The following is a 17,289-nucleotide window of genomic DNA, read 5'->3' as shown; positions in this document are numbered from 1 at the left end:
CTCCTTCTCCCACTCCCCCTGCTTGTGTTCCGTCTCTCGCTGTGTCTCTCTCTGTCAAATAAATAAATAAAATCTTTATAAAAAAAATATTCAGGGTGTTTCCCACTCAAGCAGACGGACAACTGCCTCTCAGTACAGCCCCCCACTCAGCACGAGGGTGCTTTCCGCCTCTGGGCATGCAGTGCGAGGCCACATCGCTCCACAAGCCCTCAGCAGGGAGTCCAGGACCCAGCCTGCAGCGTCAGGTGGCCCATGCTCACACCAGCTCTGGATTCTGCTTCTACACCGAAGTTTCTGGAAACTCATCTATTTCATCAAATGCATTGAGGGTGGTTTTGCTGTTGCTCCTGGAAGAATCTTGGATTTTGTTGAAATCTGCTTTAAAAAAAAACAGACACCAAAACCACTATTTTAGAAAGGCGGTGCTCCCTGATGGGGGATTCCATGTCTAGCGCACCACCTAATTATTTTCCCCCACCTGATTTTTAAAAGTTATTCCAACTAGGGTTATAAAATGTCACAGCTGAAAGGGACCTGAGAACCCATTTAATTCAACCTCCCATTTTGCAGATGGGGAAAATCAGGGCCCCGAGACGCAGTCTGCCCATGGTCATGTGGTCAGACAGGCATGGTCATCACGCTTCCTGACAGCAACACAGTACCTGTCCGTCTCACAGGCCCCGGGTCTTCGTTGAGGAAGGAGACATGCGTTTTCCACTCAGTCCACTTCACCTCATTGATCCTGCAAGTGTGATAATCATTCTCACCACTTCTCAACTGCACCTCATTAAATGCAAACACCTAGGCTGGCATTTAGGGTGTTCTAGACAGCTCCCCTTCTGTCCATGCCAGGGATCTGGGACTCCCGCCTCACATGGTCATGTCAGCAGTGTTGGGGTTTAAAACCTGCACTAGTCCCCATCTTCCCAGACCTCAAAGGATTAGTCCCCTCCCAGTGTGTGGGGCCCAGAAACTCAGAGAGGTGTCAAGGGACATCTTCAGACAGCAACGGCTGGGGCCTTCCTGGTGAGAGGCGGTCCATGGGAAAGGGCCCAGGCTAAGGAGATGTGACAGTGTGAGGATGAAACTTGTAGAAGTTTAGAAGCTTGGGGTTAAACTAGGGTTAAGGTTGCACTAGGAGAAAACAGTTAGGCTTCAGACCCCGATAAGAGTGGGCAAAGTCGGGGCGCCTGGGTGGCTCAGTTGGTTAAGCGACTGCCTTCAGCTCAGGTCATGATCCCAGGGTTCTGGGATCGAGCCCCGCATTGGGCTCTCTGCTCAGCCGGAAGCCTGCTTCTTCCTCTCGCACTCCCCCTGCTTGTGTTCCCTCTCACGCTGTCTCTTTCTCTCTCTCTCCCTGTCAATTAAATAAATAAATAAAATCTTTAAAAAAAAAAAAAAAAAAAGAGTGGGCAAAGTCTAAGGTGCTAGATTGCAATTGGAAGCAATGGTTTGGCTAAAGTTCACGTTCAGGGAACATCTCTAGAATGAGGGTGTGAACATTAGAGATATTTGTTAGGATAACGGTTATAGAGCTGGAAATGGTGGTTTCCACGGCACGGGAGTCTCAGAGAAGCTGGGCGCAGTTATACACAGGGCAGTCTGTGAGGTCAGGCAGTCAGACGGGGGGAGAATGAAGTAGACTCAGCATCAGCAAAGTTGGCCATGGCACGTGCAAGTACTTTTTAAAAACCAAAAAGCTTGATATCTGTCCAAAGTAGCTGTCTCACTCTCCACTCGCCCGTGACAGGCATGCCTCAGGTCCCCTGGTGTCCCATGAACCCACGCAGCCCAGAGAGAAGGACAAGGACTACCCGGTCGGCATATCTTTCCTGAACCAGACAGTGGACAGGGAGAGGTCACGGAGGCCGCTGCACGGGGCCGGAGGGATGGGGGAGCTGTCCCCAGTGGCCTCCTTCCCTCTCCCTTCTCGAAGCTGGTGAAGCCTCGTCCCAGGGCTAGTGACCCCGGAGGAGGAAATTCCATGTTCTGAGGAGGCCAGAACCGACTGTGGCTGTGGTTTGGGAAGCACGCGGCAGCACCGTTTCTCTGACAGTCACTGACTCATCTCTCTTTCGCCCCCCAAAGACCACCAGCAAGGGGCCCCTCTCCCTTTGTTACCGCAAACACAGCCGGAAGTCTTCCTCTGCTACTTTACACAGCTCTCCCATCCGGAATCTGCTCCTCAGCCATTCTGGTAACATCTTCTCAAACTCCAAAATCGTCCTGGCTCTCTGGGGACATAAATGAGCCTAAGCACATCAATGAGGAGCCGGCCCAGGAACACAGCTCTGTATGAGTGTGCACCCCCTCAACACACACACGCACACACACACGCACACAAGTATATGCACACACCCCCAAACAGCCAGCTCCACTGCACCGGGTGCTTAATGCACAGACCCGAGGGTTCAGCTGATCTACAGAATTCAAAAATGAAAACCACCAAGCTCGGGAAAGGTGTTCAAATTGCTTGAAACACAACATAAACACTGTTTCTGGAAGTGCAGGAGCTTCCTAACTGAAAATGTTAGGATCCTGGGATCCCACGGGGAAGAGAGGGGCGGACATCATGTAATCCCACCTGCATGCCAAGCTTGGAATCCCCTCAGCAGTTTAACTGTCAATAATTTGTCAAATCTCTCCTGAATGTATTCAACAATCCAATGAAGAAGACCCTAATATAATTAGAAACTTCCTTGTGTCAAAGCAAAGCTTTCCTCCCTGTCATTGCCCATATAGCTCAGTTCTGCCTTCTGGGGTCACAGAAGGAAGCTGTCCCTTCACAAGTAGCTCCGCAGATATCTGAAGAAACTCTCACCTTCTTCAACCCTAGTCCCAATACCATTTCTTGTGAGGCACAGTTTCCAGTCCTGTCCCAAGCCTGGTAACCCACTCTGGACCATCCTGTGGGTTAGTGTCCTTGTGCGTAAGGCCCCCAGCAGGGAAGGAATGTTGCAGCCAGGATTGAGGCATGCAGACTTGTCACCTCCATTGTCCTATGCCCTATACTCCTCTTAATGCAACTGAAGGTCATGGTTCAACATCCACACATCACACCAGAGTCTGAGCAGATCATGCTCGTAAGCCTGAGTTCGTCTCACCTGTGCAGCTGTCCAGTCACACTGCCTCGACCCTATACTCAAGGAACCTAGACTAAGACTTCCCCAAACCTGGCCAACCACAGGGAGCTGATGCAGATTCCCAGGCCCCACCCAGGTCCGCTGGGACAGACGGTTGTCAGTACAACATGCTGAACTGAGTCCCCGTGAAGACCCCCACACCAGGGTCCCTGCCAGGCTCACCTGTAGACGCCAGATGCGCTCACTCTCCTTGGAGACATTCTCCACGGTTTCTCCCATCAGGGCGATGAGCATGTTGAGCAGGAGGACAAAGGTGAGGATGACGTAGGTGATGAGCAGGAACAGAAAGAGGATGGGGTACTTGGAGTTCTGCTGTATGTTCAGGTCGCCCAGGCCGATGGTGAGCTTAAAGAGTTCCAGCACCGCCTCACTGAAGCTGCCATAGGAGCTGCAGTCCTTGTTGTCGCTGGGACACTTCTCGATCAACGAGGCCAGGGCTGGGAGGACAGAATAGGGTGTTCTCCTCTGGCGCTCTGCCTGGTTAATTACCCAACAAGCTCATGCATACTTGCACGTACACACATGCCCCACCACCACCACACACACACACTGCAGGCCTACTGCCTCATCCTCTCTGGTCATTTAGATTTCACCTCCAGCCTCAGCTCCTGGAAGCCTCATCAGGTTGGTTCTCTGCCTTGACCTCCTGCAAAAAGCGCTTCCTGCCTAATAAAGCCCACACTCTTTTCTCCCTCCTCTACCCTGCCATTCAGCCCTTGATCACTCACAGCCTTGCAGAGTTGCTAACTATAATCTATGTGCATCCCCTGGCTCCCCAACCAGGCTTTGGGCTCCCAACTTCCTGTAGCCTGGGCCATCTCCTCCAAGACTGTAAGGTCCTGAGTTTCTTCCTCATGCTCTGTGGGGAGATCCCCTGGCCTAGACCTGGGCCTCTTTCTTCTCTCCCTTCCAACACACCATAGCAGTGGCTCATTGCTAAATGTGTAGACAGGTGAATGGATGAATGGTCAAATTAACGAGTGAGTAAATGGATGGATGAATAAACAGGCAAGTGAAGGAGCAAATAAATAAGCACACTGTGGCCCAGCAAAGACACCAGAAGATGGGAATGGCTGCCTAATTTCAAATGCCAATGATCACGGGGGGGGGGGGGGATGGGGGGATGGAGACCTGGCATGGGAATATACAATGATACCTCTCTATGCAGAAGCTAGAAATAAAATCAGGTTGTACAAAGGAAGAGACTTTAGGAGGGACCTCCCCATCCTCAGTCCCCAGGAGAGCAGAGGCCCTCACAGATATATCTGAAGCAAACTGCAAGTAACATGATGTGGGGAATCAAAGGAGCTTACCTTGATGCATTAATTTAGTCTTATTTTTTAAAGACCATCAGTCACATTTCTGCAAACTTTAGTTTCCCTATCTGTAAAATGGGGCCAAAACCGCCTGCCAAGCCTCTCTGAGGTGGTGAGGGCCACGTAAGATGCTGGATGTGAATGTGGGAGGCATACCCCACAGGACAAGGGTGACAGGTCTGGTTCTAAGCCTCAGTTACCTTATGATCGGGAATGATGACTTCCCCTTGGTCGAGATACTGAGAGAAGTAAAAAGACAATGCTTGGAAAACGCTAAGCATGGCAAGTACTCCCTAGTAGGTGACATAACTGGCTGAGGCTGCTGCGTGCTCTGTCATTTTGACATCTGTATAAGGTGCTTTACAAACGTGGGAGTCCCTAGTATTTATAAATCAATTACCTACTCCAAATCCAAGTAGGAACACGATATATACAAACAAGAACTTCAGAACATCATGCAAAATGACCTATAAAGGGAGAAACATGATTCAATGGTAAGATTTGAGCACATATTCGCTAGACCCTGATCTCCTTACTGCTTCCCACCCTCACCCAGCCCCAGCCCCAACCATGCCTTCCCTCAGACCATTCTCCCTTCCCCTAGCAAATCCTTCTGATGCTCCAAAGCTCAGCTCTGGGCCCCATCTCCTCCAAGAAGCCTTCCCTTCCGTTCCTGCTCGCCTCCCTCCTGGCACACAGCCTGTCTCTGTCCCTGATGATCCACCCTGTACGTGAGCCCCTTTCCTCATAGTGTCTCACGTCGGAGATCCTCCCACTCCCTGGGGGCAGTGGTGTGCTGGAGGCTGCTGACGCCGCTCCTAAGAGCTGACGGTTACGTTTTCATGAATTTTGTAAGGTGGCTGTTAAGCAGAACCATTATTAAAAACTAAATCACATAAACTTATAATTAAGTACATTATATTAAAAGCAAAGATAATAAATATTCAAAACTCATCGCTCATTTTACAATTACGTATGCTATTAAGGTTATTTCATCGCTGGCAGCCACGGGGTACGCATACTGTACCACGTGTTACCACGTCTCTTCCTGACTCTGTGTTCAACTCCGTCACGCCAGTAGCTGGAAATCAGCCGTGGTAGGATTTACACCATGGAAATTAGTAAATGGGACAAATCACAGACTCATTATTTTGCTGATTGTCTAGATCGAGATTTAAGACAGCGATGGAGACAATGTTAAGGTAGATTCAACTTTAATATGTGTCCTATCTGTAGCTGGGGTGTTGTGAATAACACAGTAACATTAATGAAAGAGTCTTCCAAAATTTGTAAAACTATTATCCAAGTCAGCAAATAAGTGGCTCACATCGCTGACAAGCAAGGGAAGTTCTCCCATAAGGCTGCACTGTTTCACTTCCATCTTACTCCTTAAAGAAAACATCAACCGATATCGATGTTGCAGCAACCCTCTCTGTCACTTGCACCCACAGATTGGCAACAGATATAGGATTTCAAGAAAAATCAACAAATCATTCTGCCAGACTCAACTAGCTACGTGGAATTTACAACAAAGAGCATTATATAGTTCATTATTTGTAAATTACGTACTACTCATCCTTTCTATGGTAAAAATGTATCATAAACGTAGTATCCGAGTGTCTGTGCGTGTGTCCGTGCATTTTCCCCCAGAGAGCTGGTTGTTAAATATTTACCAGCACACCACTGCCTGGGGGTGAGACCATTCCTTCCCAGTGCCCAACAAGCCCAGCTGTTTTAAGGCCTGGACACTTAAAGCCTGGCCAGAAGCAAAGGGAGACGGTGGTGTCTGGTAGGAAGAGCAGAGGCTTGCCCGAGGGACAAGCCCCTTTTGCTGTCCAGACCTGTTTCTCCCTCTGAAAAATGGACATTCCCTGAGGGCTCCCCCAGGGCTGAGCCTGCATGTCTGTGATGCTCCCAAGCCTCCAACGCACCTTCTGGATCATGACGCTGTACATGCCCATGGACTGGAATCCCCGCGTGTAGTAGAGCATGTTTGCCCAGCCCAGGGCCATGGCCAGCACAAGGCAGGCGAGGTACTCTTTGTAGGCAAACAAGTACAAGAAGACAGACAGTATCACAAGCACAGCTTGGACAAAACTGTTCAGGAGACACAGGAGACAAGGGCCTTACTTACTTCTCCTCAGCGTCAGGGTAGATCCTCAAACCCCAGCCTCCCTTCAAGCCCCGAAGCGGCACCCTGATGGGTCATGCTGAAGAGACAGGTGAGGCTGCCCCAGACCCTCTCAACAATGTCTGACATCCAGCCTTGCAGACGGCGTCACCAGACGTGAGTCAGAGCCAGCAGTGGGCTGCCAGCAGCTGGTGGGGACTTTTTAAAAATACAGATCCCTAGGACTCAAGGAGATTCGGGTTCAGAAGCCCATATCCCCACATAGGTCAGGGAACCGCTGGTGTAGACTAAGGCAGATAAGTAAATGATTGCATTTTCAACAAAAATGACAAAAGCTAACAACGTCTGTACTTAAAAGCCAGTCATAACAAAAGTCCCCCACAACCGACTTTTTAAAATCTTTTTAAAAACTATAGTATATGCTAAATGATAGATAGCCTAAACAGATTGGTTGCATAACAATATGAATGTACTTAACGCTATTGAACTGTACACTTAAAGTGGTTAAGATGGCAACTTTTATGTTATATAGATTCTACCACCATTAAAATTTTTAAAGTACCATGTATAACAAACACACAGGCTCAAAATCTAGTCCTAAACAGTGCTACTACACCAACAGTTATGCAGACCTCTAGATAAAAAGCTCTATTGCTTGTAACATCACACAGTCTCCATGATATAAAATATCTAACTCGTTAAAGTGAGGACACAGGCAAGCTTGCTTTTCTTGTGCAGTGAAAAGTAAATGTTTGGGTGATCGATGCATTTTTTGGACTGAAGTGAGGAAGCATGTGTTCACCTTCCTCACCATTAACAAAACACTGAAGAAGCAGAAAAGCAGGACAATGCACCAGTGCCTTTTGTCTGCACGAAAGCCAGCGGCCGGATAAATGAATTCTTCTTGCAATTATCATATTTTCTCAAAGGCAGAGACTCCCATGTGGCTGATATCATGGGGTTCATCTACTCACTGCAGTATCTGGGCACCCCACTTGCCCACAGGGATGAAGAATTCCGTTCATGCCTCTAGAAGGCAGGTACATACTTAATAAAACACCGAGGTATTTGGAAACATTGGGCCAAGATTTCAGGTCCTATAGACCCAGCTTCCCAAATGCTCCGAAGAGGGACTTTGGTGGGATCGACAGAGCTCTGGAGCCCAACCTCCTTCATTCCACACCGCAAGTCCTGTTCCATTCACGTGGCAGCAGTGCTGAATCAGCCTCTGTTCATTTAGGGACAGGCGTCACATAAGCCTCTGATGTCAGCTGCCCATGACCTCATTCAGAGAGGCTGCTGAGCCGGGCTTTCTGGCCAGGGCTCCGGGGTAGGCAACCGTGCCCTAACATAGGGTGAAGATGACTGGGAGGCTGGGGCTGGCTTTGACACCACTGACGCTCTGCCGGACTGTGAGTCACTCATTTCCCCGCTCTGGGCTTCGGGTTTCTTGCCTGCGGATGAGACTCGATGATTTCCTAGTGCTCTCCGGCCCTGCTCCGCCAGAGTCCAAGATGGCAACCTCTAGACCCCACACAACTAGGAGGAACGGGCCTGGACTACCCCTTCCTAGAGAAGTAGACAGCACTACTAAGCCTCGTCCTGCCTTCTCGGCCACACCCACCACGCAGGGCTCTGTGACAGGGTGGAGACAGTCATCACCACAACCTGACGGTGGGCACTGTGCTGGGGTCCTCTGGTCCTCTCCACGGGCATCCATGGGCTTCTCTTACTAGAAGGGAGAGAGGAGGTCCCTGGCCATGAGACTATGGCAGAACAGCTGGGACATGGTGACATGGGAGGATGCTTGTTCCAGAGGACACAGCAGCCGCCATACAGGACTTCGGCCCTGCCTGTGCAGTGGGGACCAAATGGGACAGACCTACTTACAAGACAAAGTGAAACCAGGCATCAGAGAGAATGGACTGCAGATCCGAGGGTCTCAGCAGGAAGATCGCGATGCCCTGAGGCCAAAAAGGAAAGAAAACCTGCACCCTCTTCATGCCTCTCACTGGAAGATCTGAGGAAGGTGGTGTTTCCTCAGGCCTAAGACTCAGTGGGGGGGGGAGGGTGGGAAGGCCAAGCCAGAGCCCAGGTGAGGGATATGGAAGGAGACCTGAGCCTGGGAGTAGAGGCAATCCAGGGTAGAAGTGGCTGCACCCCCAAATCTTCTCACCTCGCTCACTCTCCCCCTCATCCTCACCCGGACCCTCAAAACAGCACAGTCACACCATCCCCTGCCATTCCCCAAATACAGCCTCACTTCTAAAGCCAAAAACAAGAAACGACAGGTGTTGGTGAGGATGTGGCGAAAAAGGAATCCTCGTGCACTGTTGGTGGGAATGCAAACTGGTGCAGCCACTCTGGAAAACAGTATGGAGCTTCCTCAGAAAGTTAAAAACAGAATTACCCTACGATCCAGTAATTGCACTACTGGGTATTTACCCAAACAATACAAAAACACTAAATCAAAGAGATACATGCACCCCTATGTTTACTGCAGCATTATCTACAATAGCCAAGATAGGGAAGCAGCCCCAGTGTCCCTTGATAGATGAATGGATAAGGAAGATGTGATATATATACAATGGAATACTACTCAGCCATAAAAAAGAATAAAATCTTGCCATTTTCAATGACATGGGTTAAGTTGGAGAGTATTATGCTAAGTGAAATAAGTCAGTCAGAGAGAGACAAATACCATATGATTTCACTTACATGTGGAATTTAAGAAACAAAACAAATGAGCAAAGAGAAAAAACAGAGTCAAAGCAAGAAACAGGCACTTAACTATGGAGAACAACTGATGGTTACAGAGGGGAGGCGGGTGGGGGGATCGGGGAAATAGGTGAAGGGGATTAAGGAGCACACTTGTTGTGATGAGCACTGAGTCATGTATAGAACTGCTGAATCACTATATTGTATACCTAAAACGAATATAACGTTGTATGTTAACTATATTGGAATTAAAATTAAAATTTTAATTAAAAAAAAAGACAAAAAATGATATGGCTTAGCTCTCCTGCCTCTGAGCCTTTTTTTAAGCTGTTCCCCCTACCCACCCTGTCATGACCTCCTCTCAAATGTCCTCGTGCCAAATCCCACCCTCACAGACTAAATGTCATTTCTGCTTCCAAGCTTTCCCCCCCTCTTGTCCCCATATAGGAGTCATCTCTCTTCCTCTGAGCACTGGTCTGAACCCCACACAGGGCCCTTTCCATAGTCTCTTTTAGAGTCCAGGTGTTTGTGCCTGTCTGAAAGCCCCTGCAAGGCTGCGAGTTTAAAGAGGACAAACTCCCTCCCTCCCTCTCACCTCTCCCAGGGCTCCACATATAGAAGGTGATTCATTGGTTGATGGATGGGTCGATAAGGGATTGATTGATAAACCCAGATGAATGGCTGGGTCAATGTGAGAAGTGACTGAATGTGTGGATGGAGGGACAGGAAGATGTGTCACTGAGTGGCTGGGAGGGCATATAAATGGCTGATAGACAGACAGAGGGATGGAGGGGCAGATAGATTAAGTAGGGATGGAGGGATGGAGGGGCAGATACATTAAGTAGGCGGGACAGGCCTACTGATTTATTTACTCTCCTTTTGTAACTAAGAAATGGAAAGCTTAGAAAGGAAGTGCCTCCCCGTGGTAAGGCAGAGCAGGGCGGATCAAAGCCAGGCCTGCTGTCCCCCTGCCTGCCCCCCGCAGGCAAGTCCAGAGGGCCTAGTGGCCCACTCACCTCCTTCACAGAGATGCACAGGGCCCAGATGAGCACGAACATCCTTCCTAACAGTTGCAGCCACCCCATCTTGTGCGTCAAGGCCAACGGGTGTGGGAGGGCCTGGGAAGAAGGGAAGGAATGGATGGGTGCAAGATGGGGAGTGAGGAAGGCAGGGGTAATGGCAGCTCTGGGGGTAGGATGCACAGACACATGCCAAACCCTCTGGTTGAGCCGGAGGCCAGCACAAAGCCCAGGCTCTGTACAATGTGAGAGAAAGAATGGCAGCTTCCTGCCCCTGTCCCCACCCACAGTGGCACCCAGAACTCTATAGTGAGGGACACAGTCCAATCCATGCTAACAACCCCTCACACCTCATGGCATTTGTTCATTCCAGAACCCATTCATATCCAGACACTTACAGGACACTCAAAGCTGAAACCCTGTGCCCTGTGTAATGAATGGGAAACTGAGGCCCAGAGTGGGAGGACCCCCCGCCCATTTCCTGTGGCCCTCACAGCAGCAACACCCCAATTAGCTCTTTAGACGTAGGTGGAGCCTGGGCAGGCCTGCGTCTCCCAACCTTCCAGATCTCCCCACAACAGCTAAGCACTAGAGACATATCCAATTCCCTAGAAGCTGTGAAGGATGACTGCCGGGGAACGCCATGCGAATGTCTTGGTCATTCTGGGCCTCAGTTTCCTCTCCTGCACATGGGACGGCTCCAAGCTCCTGGAGCTCTGACCACCCCACCCGCCTCCCTCCAGGGGCCCACATACCTCCTCTTCCCGGGGGCGGTAGTAGGAGACCAGAGTCAGGGTGATGTTGTAGAAGAAATAAAAGCAGAAGGACAAGAAGAACATGTACTTGGCAAACTTCTTCCACTTCATATGCAGCAGTGTGTGCAGGGGCTCCAGGGTCAGCATCTCATGCCGGTTCTGGGGGTAGGACACCACCACCATTTTTAAAGGGCCCTCATTCCAAAGGGAGCTCTGAGTCCGCCCCACCCATGGCAGAAGGGGCCAGTCATTCTGTCCCATGGACTGGTGTGGCTGGAAATGTTGGGAAGGTAATTTCTGGCTCCTGAGGCTCCTTCCCAGTGCCCCCAGGCAGCAGCCAAACCCCACAGGAGCTGGGCTTCCAGTGGGAGGACCTGCTGCTCAGTGGTGAGCAACAGCTGCAAGGGGGAAGGGCCGTGACTGGCCCCAACTTGGCCCCTTCACTGTGTAACCTTAGGGAAACCCCTGACACTCCCAGGGCCTCAGTTTCCTCATCCACAAAACTAAAATCAACCAAACTACCCTATCAACCAGGCTGCCGTGAGGCTTCAGGGAGACCCCAGACAAGGCAGGCTGTGGTAAACATGACTCTTGGTAACATGTGGAGGATGAAGTTCCAATCTGCTGCCTCACTCCCCCCGCCCAAAAGCTGAAAACCTCTCATTGCTGATGCTCTCTCTTCCCCTCCAGCTTCACTGATCTTCCCCCCCCTTGCCTCCACCAGGAAGACCTCCCTGATTGCTCCAGCTGTGCCTTCTCTGAGGGGAAGGGTAGATTATAGAACCATTAGGGAAGAGAGGGAGAAACAAGATGGAGAAGATCAACAGCAATCATCCCATCCCCACTCTCACACTGCCCAGGATTCTGGGGCCAGGAGACACCCACCACAGAGGTTTATAGTGCAAGGTCAGCTGGGAACAGGTAAACGCAGCACCTGCCCTAGCCCTGCCCTTTCTGTGTTGACTCTGCCCACTGAGGCAAAGGAATGGGGGACTACAGACACGTCCAGCTAGTGGCACGGGTCTTCCCAGTGCAGCCTGAGGCCCCGCCCCTCATCCCCTGCCCTTCTCCAGCCCTCCCGAGAGACCCACATCAATGTTGGTGTTGTAGACAATGATTTCCAGCACCGAGTTTTCTGTCATAGTGTCCACGTTGGTGAGGTCGTAGAGTGATGATGACACGGGCCCGTACGCCCAGTCGGTGAACTTCCTGGACAGGCTCCGGAGGGGCTTCTCCTTGATCTCACGACTGAGGATATACTTCAAGATCTGGGGACAGAAAGAGGAACAGCCGTAGAACTGGGCTGGGAAGATGCTTCCGCCTGGACAGATTGAGTCCCACCTCTGCCCCTGCCATCGTGACCCCTGGGCTGGGCTTCATCTGCGGAATGGGTGTGAACCTCGGGGCTCTGCCCAATTCACCAGGGACTGAGAATACAAGGGACAAAAGGTGTGGAGGCCCTTTGCAGGATGCAGAAAGCTACACGATCAGTTCATAAATCCTTGTACCAGTTGGGGACCCCATTCAGTGAAGCATCTGGGAACTGACAATTTTGAGAAATAATTTCTGTTTGACCTGGATGGGAGAAGAAACTAGAAGTTTTCCCAGCTTTCCTATCCCACCCTCGGTCAAGACCATTCCAGTTGAGGTTCACTGTGGGCCAGACGGGGTGATAGAAGATGCCAGCCTAGCAGAGAGGCCTGAGAAACCCACTCTCCAGGTGATCCTCAAACTCTGCTGCACGGTAGAGTCACTGAGAACACTCGACAATCCCACACCACCGACGAGTTCTGTCCAAATCTCTGCAGGTGGGACCCAGACATCTGTATTTTGTAAAGCTCCGTGGGCGGTGCCAAAGCGCAGGCGAGGTGGAGAGCAACCACTCTCCAGCTCACCGCTTTCCAAAACTGGGGCCAGGGCTTCCTGGGGCACCAACCCAAGGCCCAGGAAGAGGGTCCCGTTGGGGAGAACAGTGTCAGAGCCCTGATCTCACACACCCAGTGGGGTTCCCATCTCATCTCATATGGGAGCCTTGTCCTCACAGTCCAGGCAGAGAAACTCCAGACACAGGACCAGTCTCCCCGTCCTGAGCCCCAGCCTCAAAGAGCCCCAAGGAACAGGGTCTGTGTCGTAAGCATCTCTGCACCCTCCACTCCCAGCACAGTGGTCAACCTGGGCAGCATCCAGAAAGGTTTTCCAAAGAACACTGAATGAAGAAGAGAAAGGGCCAGGAATGGGGGAGTCCCCTCCCCAGGACTGGCCATGGGGAAGCACATCATACTCTAGAAAATCAAAGGGTCATGGGGCCATGGTCCACGCAGGCAGAAGACATGCCACAGTGGCTTGCAGGAAGCTCCACTCACAACCCTCCTAATCTGACTCTCCTCAAAGCCCCCCCCAAACTGTTCCTGGGGGTGGGTAGGAAACGGTGGGGATGGTGGGAAGGCGCACAATTCCTCCTCTGTCAAAGCCAATCTCCAACCCTTCCTTCCCCCACAAGAGAATGAAAAGGTCCTTTGTGGGCCCCAGCCCTGACCGCTGGGACTGGACCCAAGGCCCTCGAGGCAGCCGCCTCCCCTGTCAGCCGCCCTGAGGCTGGCACAGCTGTGACTGCACCCAGCCAGTCCTCCACAGCCTCCCAGGAGCCTCAGTCCCCTCCCAGGGCTTGGACACATGGAGGCTGAAGAGCAAGCTTCTCTGAGCCTTGCCCTCGGGCCCACCTGAGTCCTGACCTTGATCTTAGACCAAGTTGTGACTCCAGGCACCAACAGAAGTGGGAGCCCACCCCAGCCCAAGTCTTCACCAAGGTTAAGCCCTGAGCTCCTCAGCCACTCCACACAGGCTGCAAAGGGCCACAAGCAGCCATACTCTCTGCTGAGGACTTGGCTCAGCGTTTCAGCACGACAGACAGTGGTCTCTCCAGATGCAGGCAGCCCATTGGCTCTGGAGCCAGAGCAGCCATTCTGGGACTCCTGTCTTCATGAGAGGGTCAGACGCAGCCTCCGCCTGGGTGCCTCACCACACGGGAAGCCTCAGCCACAAAGCCCGTGAGCTACTGTGTCACCATGGCCTTCAAGGTCCCCCACTCCGACCCCAGATGGGAGCTCCAGAGCAGGGCAGAGACACATGGAGTGTTAGGGACTGAAGTCCAGAGGGGGTTCCCACGTGCCGCATCTCTGTGCGGTCACTCAGAACAAACCCACCCCAGGCCACAAACGCACTTCCAGACGGAAGGCTGACCTTTCCCCGGCCAAGGTGTAATCTGCGGGGTCCCCAGAAAGGCCCAAGAGCTGGCAGAGAGCCCCCCTGCCCTGCTTCCCGCCCCTGAGGCCCCACCTCGGCCTTGCCCATCTTGGCAGCCAGCTGCAGCGGCGTGAGACCGTCGTTGTTGTGCATGGTCTCCAGCTCCCAGGTTCCGCTCCTCAGCAGGATCATGTCGTACATGCGCTTCACAAAGTCATTCTGCGTCTTGAAGTCCTCCGCCACCGTCACCAGTGCGTGTAGGATGTTGTTTCCCCGTGAGTCCTGCGAGGTGATATCTGTCTGCTCATTCTCCATCAGCAGCTGCACAATCTCGGGCTGGTTGGTACATGCCGCCAGGGCCAGTGGTGTCTCGCCTGGGGCAGGGGGGAGCGCTGGAGCTCAGTTCTCTCATAGACCTCCCCAGTGTTCCCCAAGCCCTAGGACTGAAGCCCATGTCCCCAGCAGGACTGACCCCCGAGCTTCCCTGTACTTCTCCCCATCTTCCCCCTTGGATGGGGAGAGCAGGGAGACTAAAGCTGGATCACTGCCATAACCTGCTAACTGGTCTCCCTACTACCACCCTGGCCCTCCATCACTATCCTCAGCACAGCAGTCAGACTGATCCTAGTAACACATAAGCTTCACCTCCCCCAGAATAAAAGCTCGGGTTCCAACAACAGCCCACAAGGCCCTGCATGTTTGGATGCCATCTCCTCTCTTACCCCACTCACTCCCTCTCTGGCCATAATGGTCTTCTTCCTTTTCCTAGAACATACCAGGCATTTTTCCTACCTCAGGGCCTTTGCACAGGCTGTTCCCTCTGCTTGTAGTACTATTTCTCCGTATCTGCATTGTGCATCCCCGCACCTCCTCCAAGTCTTTGCTCAAACATCACCTTTTCAATGAGTCACCCTAACCACACTATTTAAAATTGAAATCCACCTCCTTCCTGGCCTGGAACTCCTGACCCCCTTTCCCTGTCTTATTTTTTATTTTTTTCCATGGCACTTCCATTTTCTAACATATTACATAGTGTTCTTATTTATTATGTTTATTATTGATGGTTTTCCTCCAGTCTAGAATGTAAGTTCCATGAGGGTAGAGATCTTTGTTTTGTTGACTAATATATTTCAAACACCTAGAACAGTGCCTGGTGTATATAGTAAGTGATCAATAAATGTTTGTTAAGAAAAGAGAAGGCAGGTGACTCATACGTGGTCACACAACAAGCCTGGGATGGAACCAGGACTGGACAGCAGGTCTCCTACTCTTTCCCTTCCAATCTCTCTCTTGTTCCCTCTCTTCATCCCCCCTGACAGACATTTCCCAACACTGGCTCCAGCAGGGTCTGATGTTGGACAGTGGACTGGACAAGACCCTGTCCTCATGTCTGCTCAGACCCATCTAGTCCTACTGATAAAAAACAAACAAACAAAAACCACCCAGAAGAGAAAACAGGTCAGTGGTTGTCAGCCAAGAGCTGGGATGGGAAAGGGGTGGACAAAGTTGTGTGGGGAAAGTTTCTAGTGTGAAGGAACTATTTATACCCTGTCCTCATGGTGGTGGTCACATAACTGGATGCATTTGTGGGGCTGAACAGAACTGTCCGTGGAAACGGGTGAATTTCACTGTATCTAAAATAGGCATTACAATCTTTTTTCCACCCAGAGTATCCTAACCCCGATTGCTTTGGAACTCCCTAACTCGTCAGTGAAGGAATTTGCCTCTCTTACTTCTGGCTCCGAGTTTGCAGTCCTGGAAAGCCCTGGGCACAGGGGCAGAGGCGGAGTTGGGTGCTCCTTACTACACCGGGCAAATCATCTCCCCTCCCAGAATCTGTCTCCTGGCCTCTAAGATTGGGCTTTCTCCTTGCTCCCTCTCCCAGGTCTCTGTTCCCTATCCAAGGCTGCTCCAGTGGACGCCTGCTTGCCCCCGTTCCGAAGGCTCTGCCCCGTGGCCTCCCGGGTCCCGGTTCTGTCCCACTGGGCCCCAGACAGGTCCACGGGTCTGCGCGTCAGGCGGGCAGGAACCCGCAGTGGGGGCTCCAGGCCGGCCCGCCAGCGCCGACTCGGGTGCGGGTGGTCGGGGAGTCCGTGCCGGGCGTGCGCAGCACCCACCGAAGTAGAAGCCTTCGTGCAGGTACTTGGGGTTGAAGAAGAAGCCCCTGGCGTGGGCGTTGACATCGGCGCCGGCAGCGATGAGCAGGGCGGTGACGTCTCCCTGCCGCCGCTCGATGGCGATGTTTAGTGCCGTCTGCCCTGCGGAGCGAGTGGGGACGAGAGGGGGGCGCTCAGCGGCCGGGCCCTGTGGGGGGACGGGAGTTGGGCGCTCGGCGGCCGGGCCCTGGATGGGGGACGGGAGGGGGCAGCCCGGCGGCCGAGCCCTGGGGGAGGACGGGAGAGGGGCGCTCGACTGCCGGGCCCTGGGGTGGGGGGGGAGGACAGGAGGGGGCCGCCCGGCGCCCGGGCCCTAGGGGAGGACGGGAGCTGGGCACTCGGCGGCCGGGCCCTGGGGGCATCCCCCTCTCTGGCCTCCGTACTCCCCACCGAACCACAGCGGAGTACTAGCTGCCGGCCGGCTCCGCTCTCCGGTGCCAGGCGCTGGGGACACGGCGGTGCACAGGATGTAGTTCTGATCCTTCTCCTGGAGAAGCTCAGAGTCTCGCTGGGATTTAAGTGCTGTGATACTGGGAGGTCTAGGGCTGTGGTACCTAGAGCAGGGGCCCTTAACACAGCCGGAGGGGGACAGGTGAGGGTTCCCAGAGTGGCCCCTAAGCTGAGACCCCTTAAGTTAATCAAGGCTGGGTGGGCTGGCTCAAGACTTTATAAAGCAGGTTAAGAGGTTAGAACTTTATCCTAAGTGCTATGGGAAGTCACGAGGCATTGAAGCAGGCAAGTGACAGGACCAGAGTTTTGGGCTTTGTCCATGTGTATTTTCTGATCACTCTGGATGCAAAATTGGAGG

General features: G+C 52.2%; 1 protein-coding gene across 8 annotated transcripts in view; it reads right to left on the bottom strand.

The window, feature by feature from the left end:
• Positions 1–54: 54 nt before the first annotated feature.
• The window catches only part of TRPV3 (transient receptor potential cation channel subfamily V member 3), a 33,417-nt gene continuing 16,182 nt past the window's right edge, over positions 55–17,289 (bottom strand). For 2 of the 8 annotated variants that reach the window (XM_078068048.1, XM_078068044.1), the window contains 12 exons: positions 16,443–16,583; positions 14,419–14,699; positions 12,174–12,350; positions 11,083–11,241; positions 10,325–10,426; positions 8,481–8,554; positions 6,391–6,556; positions 4,860–4,926; positions 3,306–3,580; positions 2,122–2,252; positions 663–742; positions 55–378 (listed from right to left, as the gene is read on the bottom strand). In XM_078068048.1, the coding sequence (XP_077924174.1) occupies positions 281–378; positions 663–742; positions 2,122–2,252; positions 3,306–3,580; positions 4,860–4,926; positions 6,391–6,556; positions 8,481–8,554; positions 10,325–10,426; positions 11,083–11,241; positions 12,174–12,350; positions 14,419–14,699; positions 16,443–16,583 (1,751 nt within the window). In that variant the 3' untranslated portion in view covers positions 55–280. Of the gene's footprint in view, positions 379–662; positions 743–2,121; positions 2,253–3,305; positions 3,581–4,859; positions 4,927–6,390; positions 8,954–10,324; positions 10,427–11,082; positions 11,242–12,173; positions 12,351–14,418; positions 14,700–16,442; positions 16,584–17,289 lie in introns of those variants that run through there. The other 6 variants (XM_036092840.2, XM_078068046.1, XM_036092841.2 and 3 more) reach the window with 4 other exon arrangements.

Source organism: Halichoerus grypus, chromosome 2 (genome assembly GCF_964656455.1).
Source record: "Halichoerus grypus chromosome 2, mHalGry1.hap1.1, whole genome shotgun sequence".
Lineage (NCBI taxonomy): Eukaryota > Metazoa > Chordata > Mammalia > Carnivora > Phocidae > Halichoerus > Halichoerus grypus.
The sequence above is the reverse complement of the archived record's forward strand: the minus strand, read 5'-3'. Positions and strand labels throughout refer to the sequence as shown.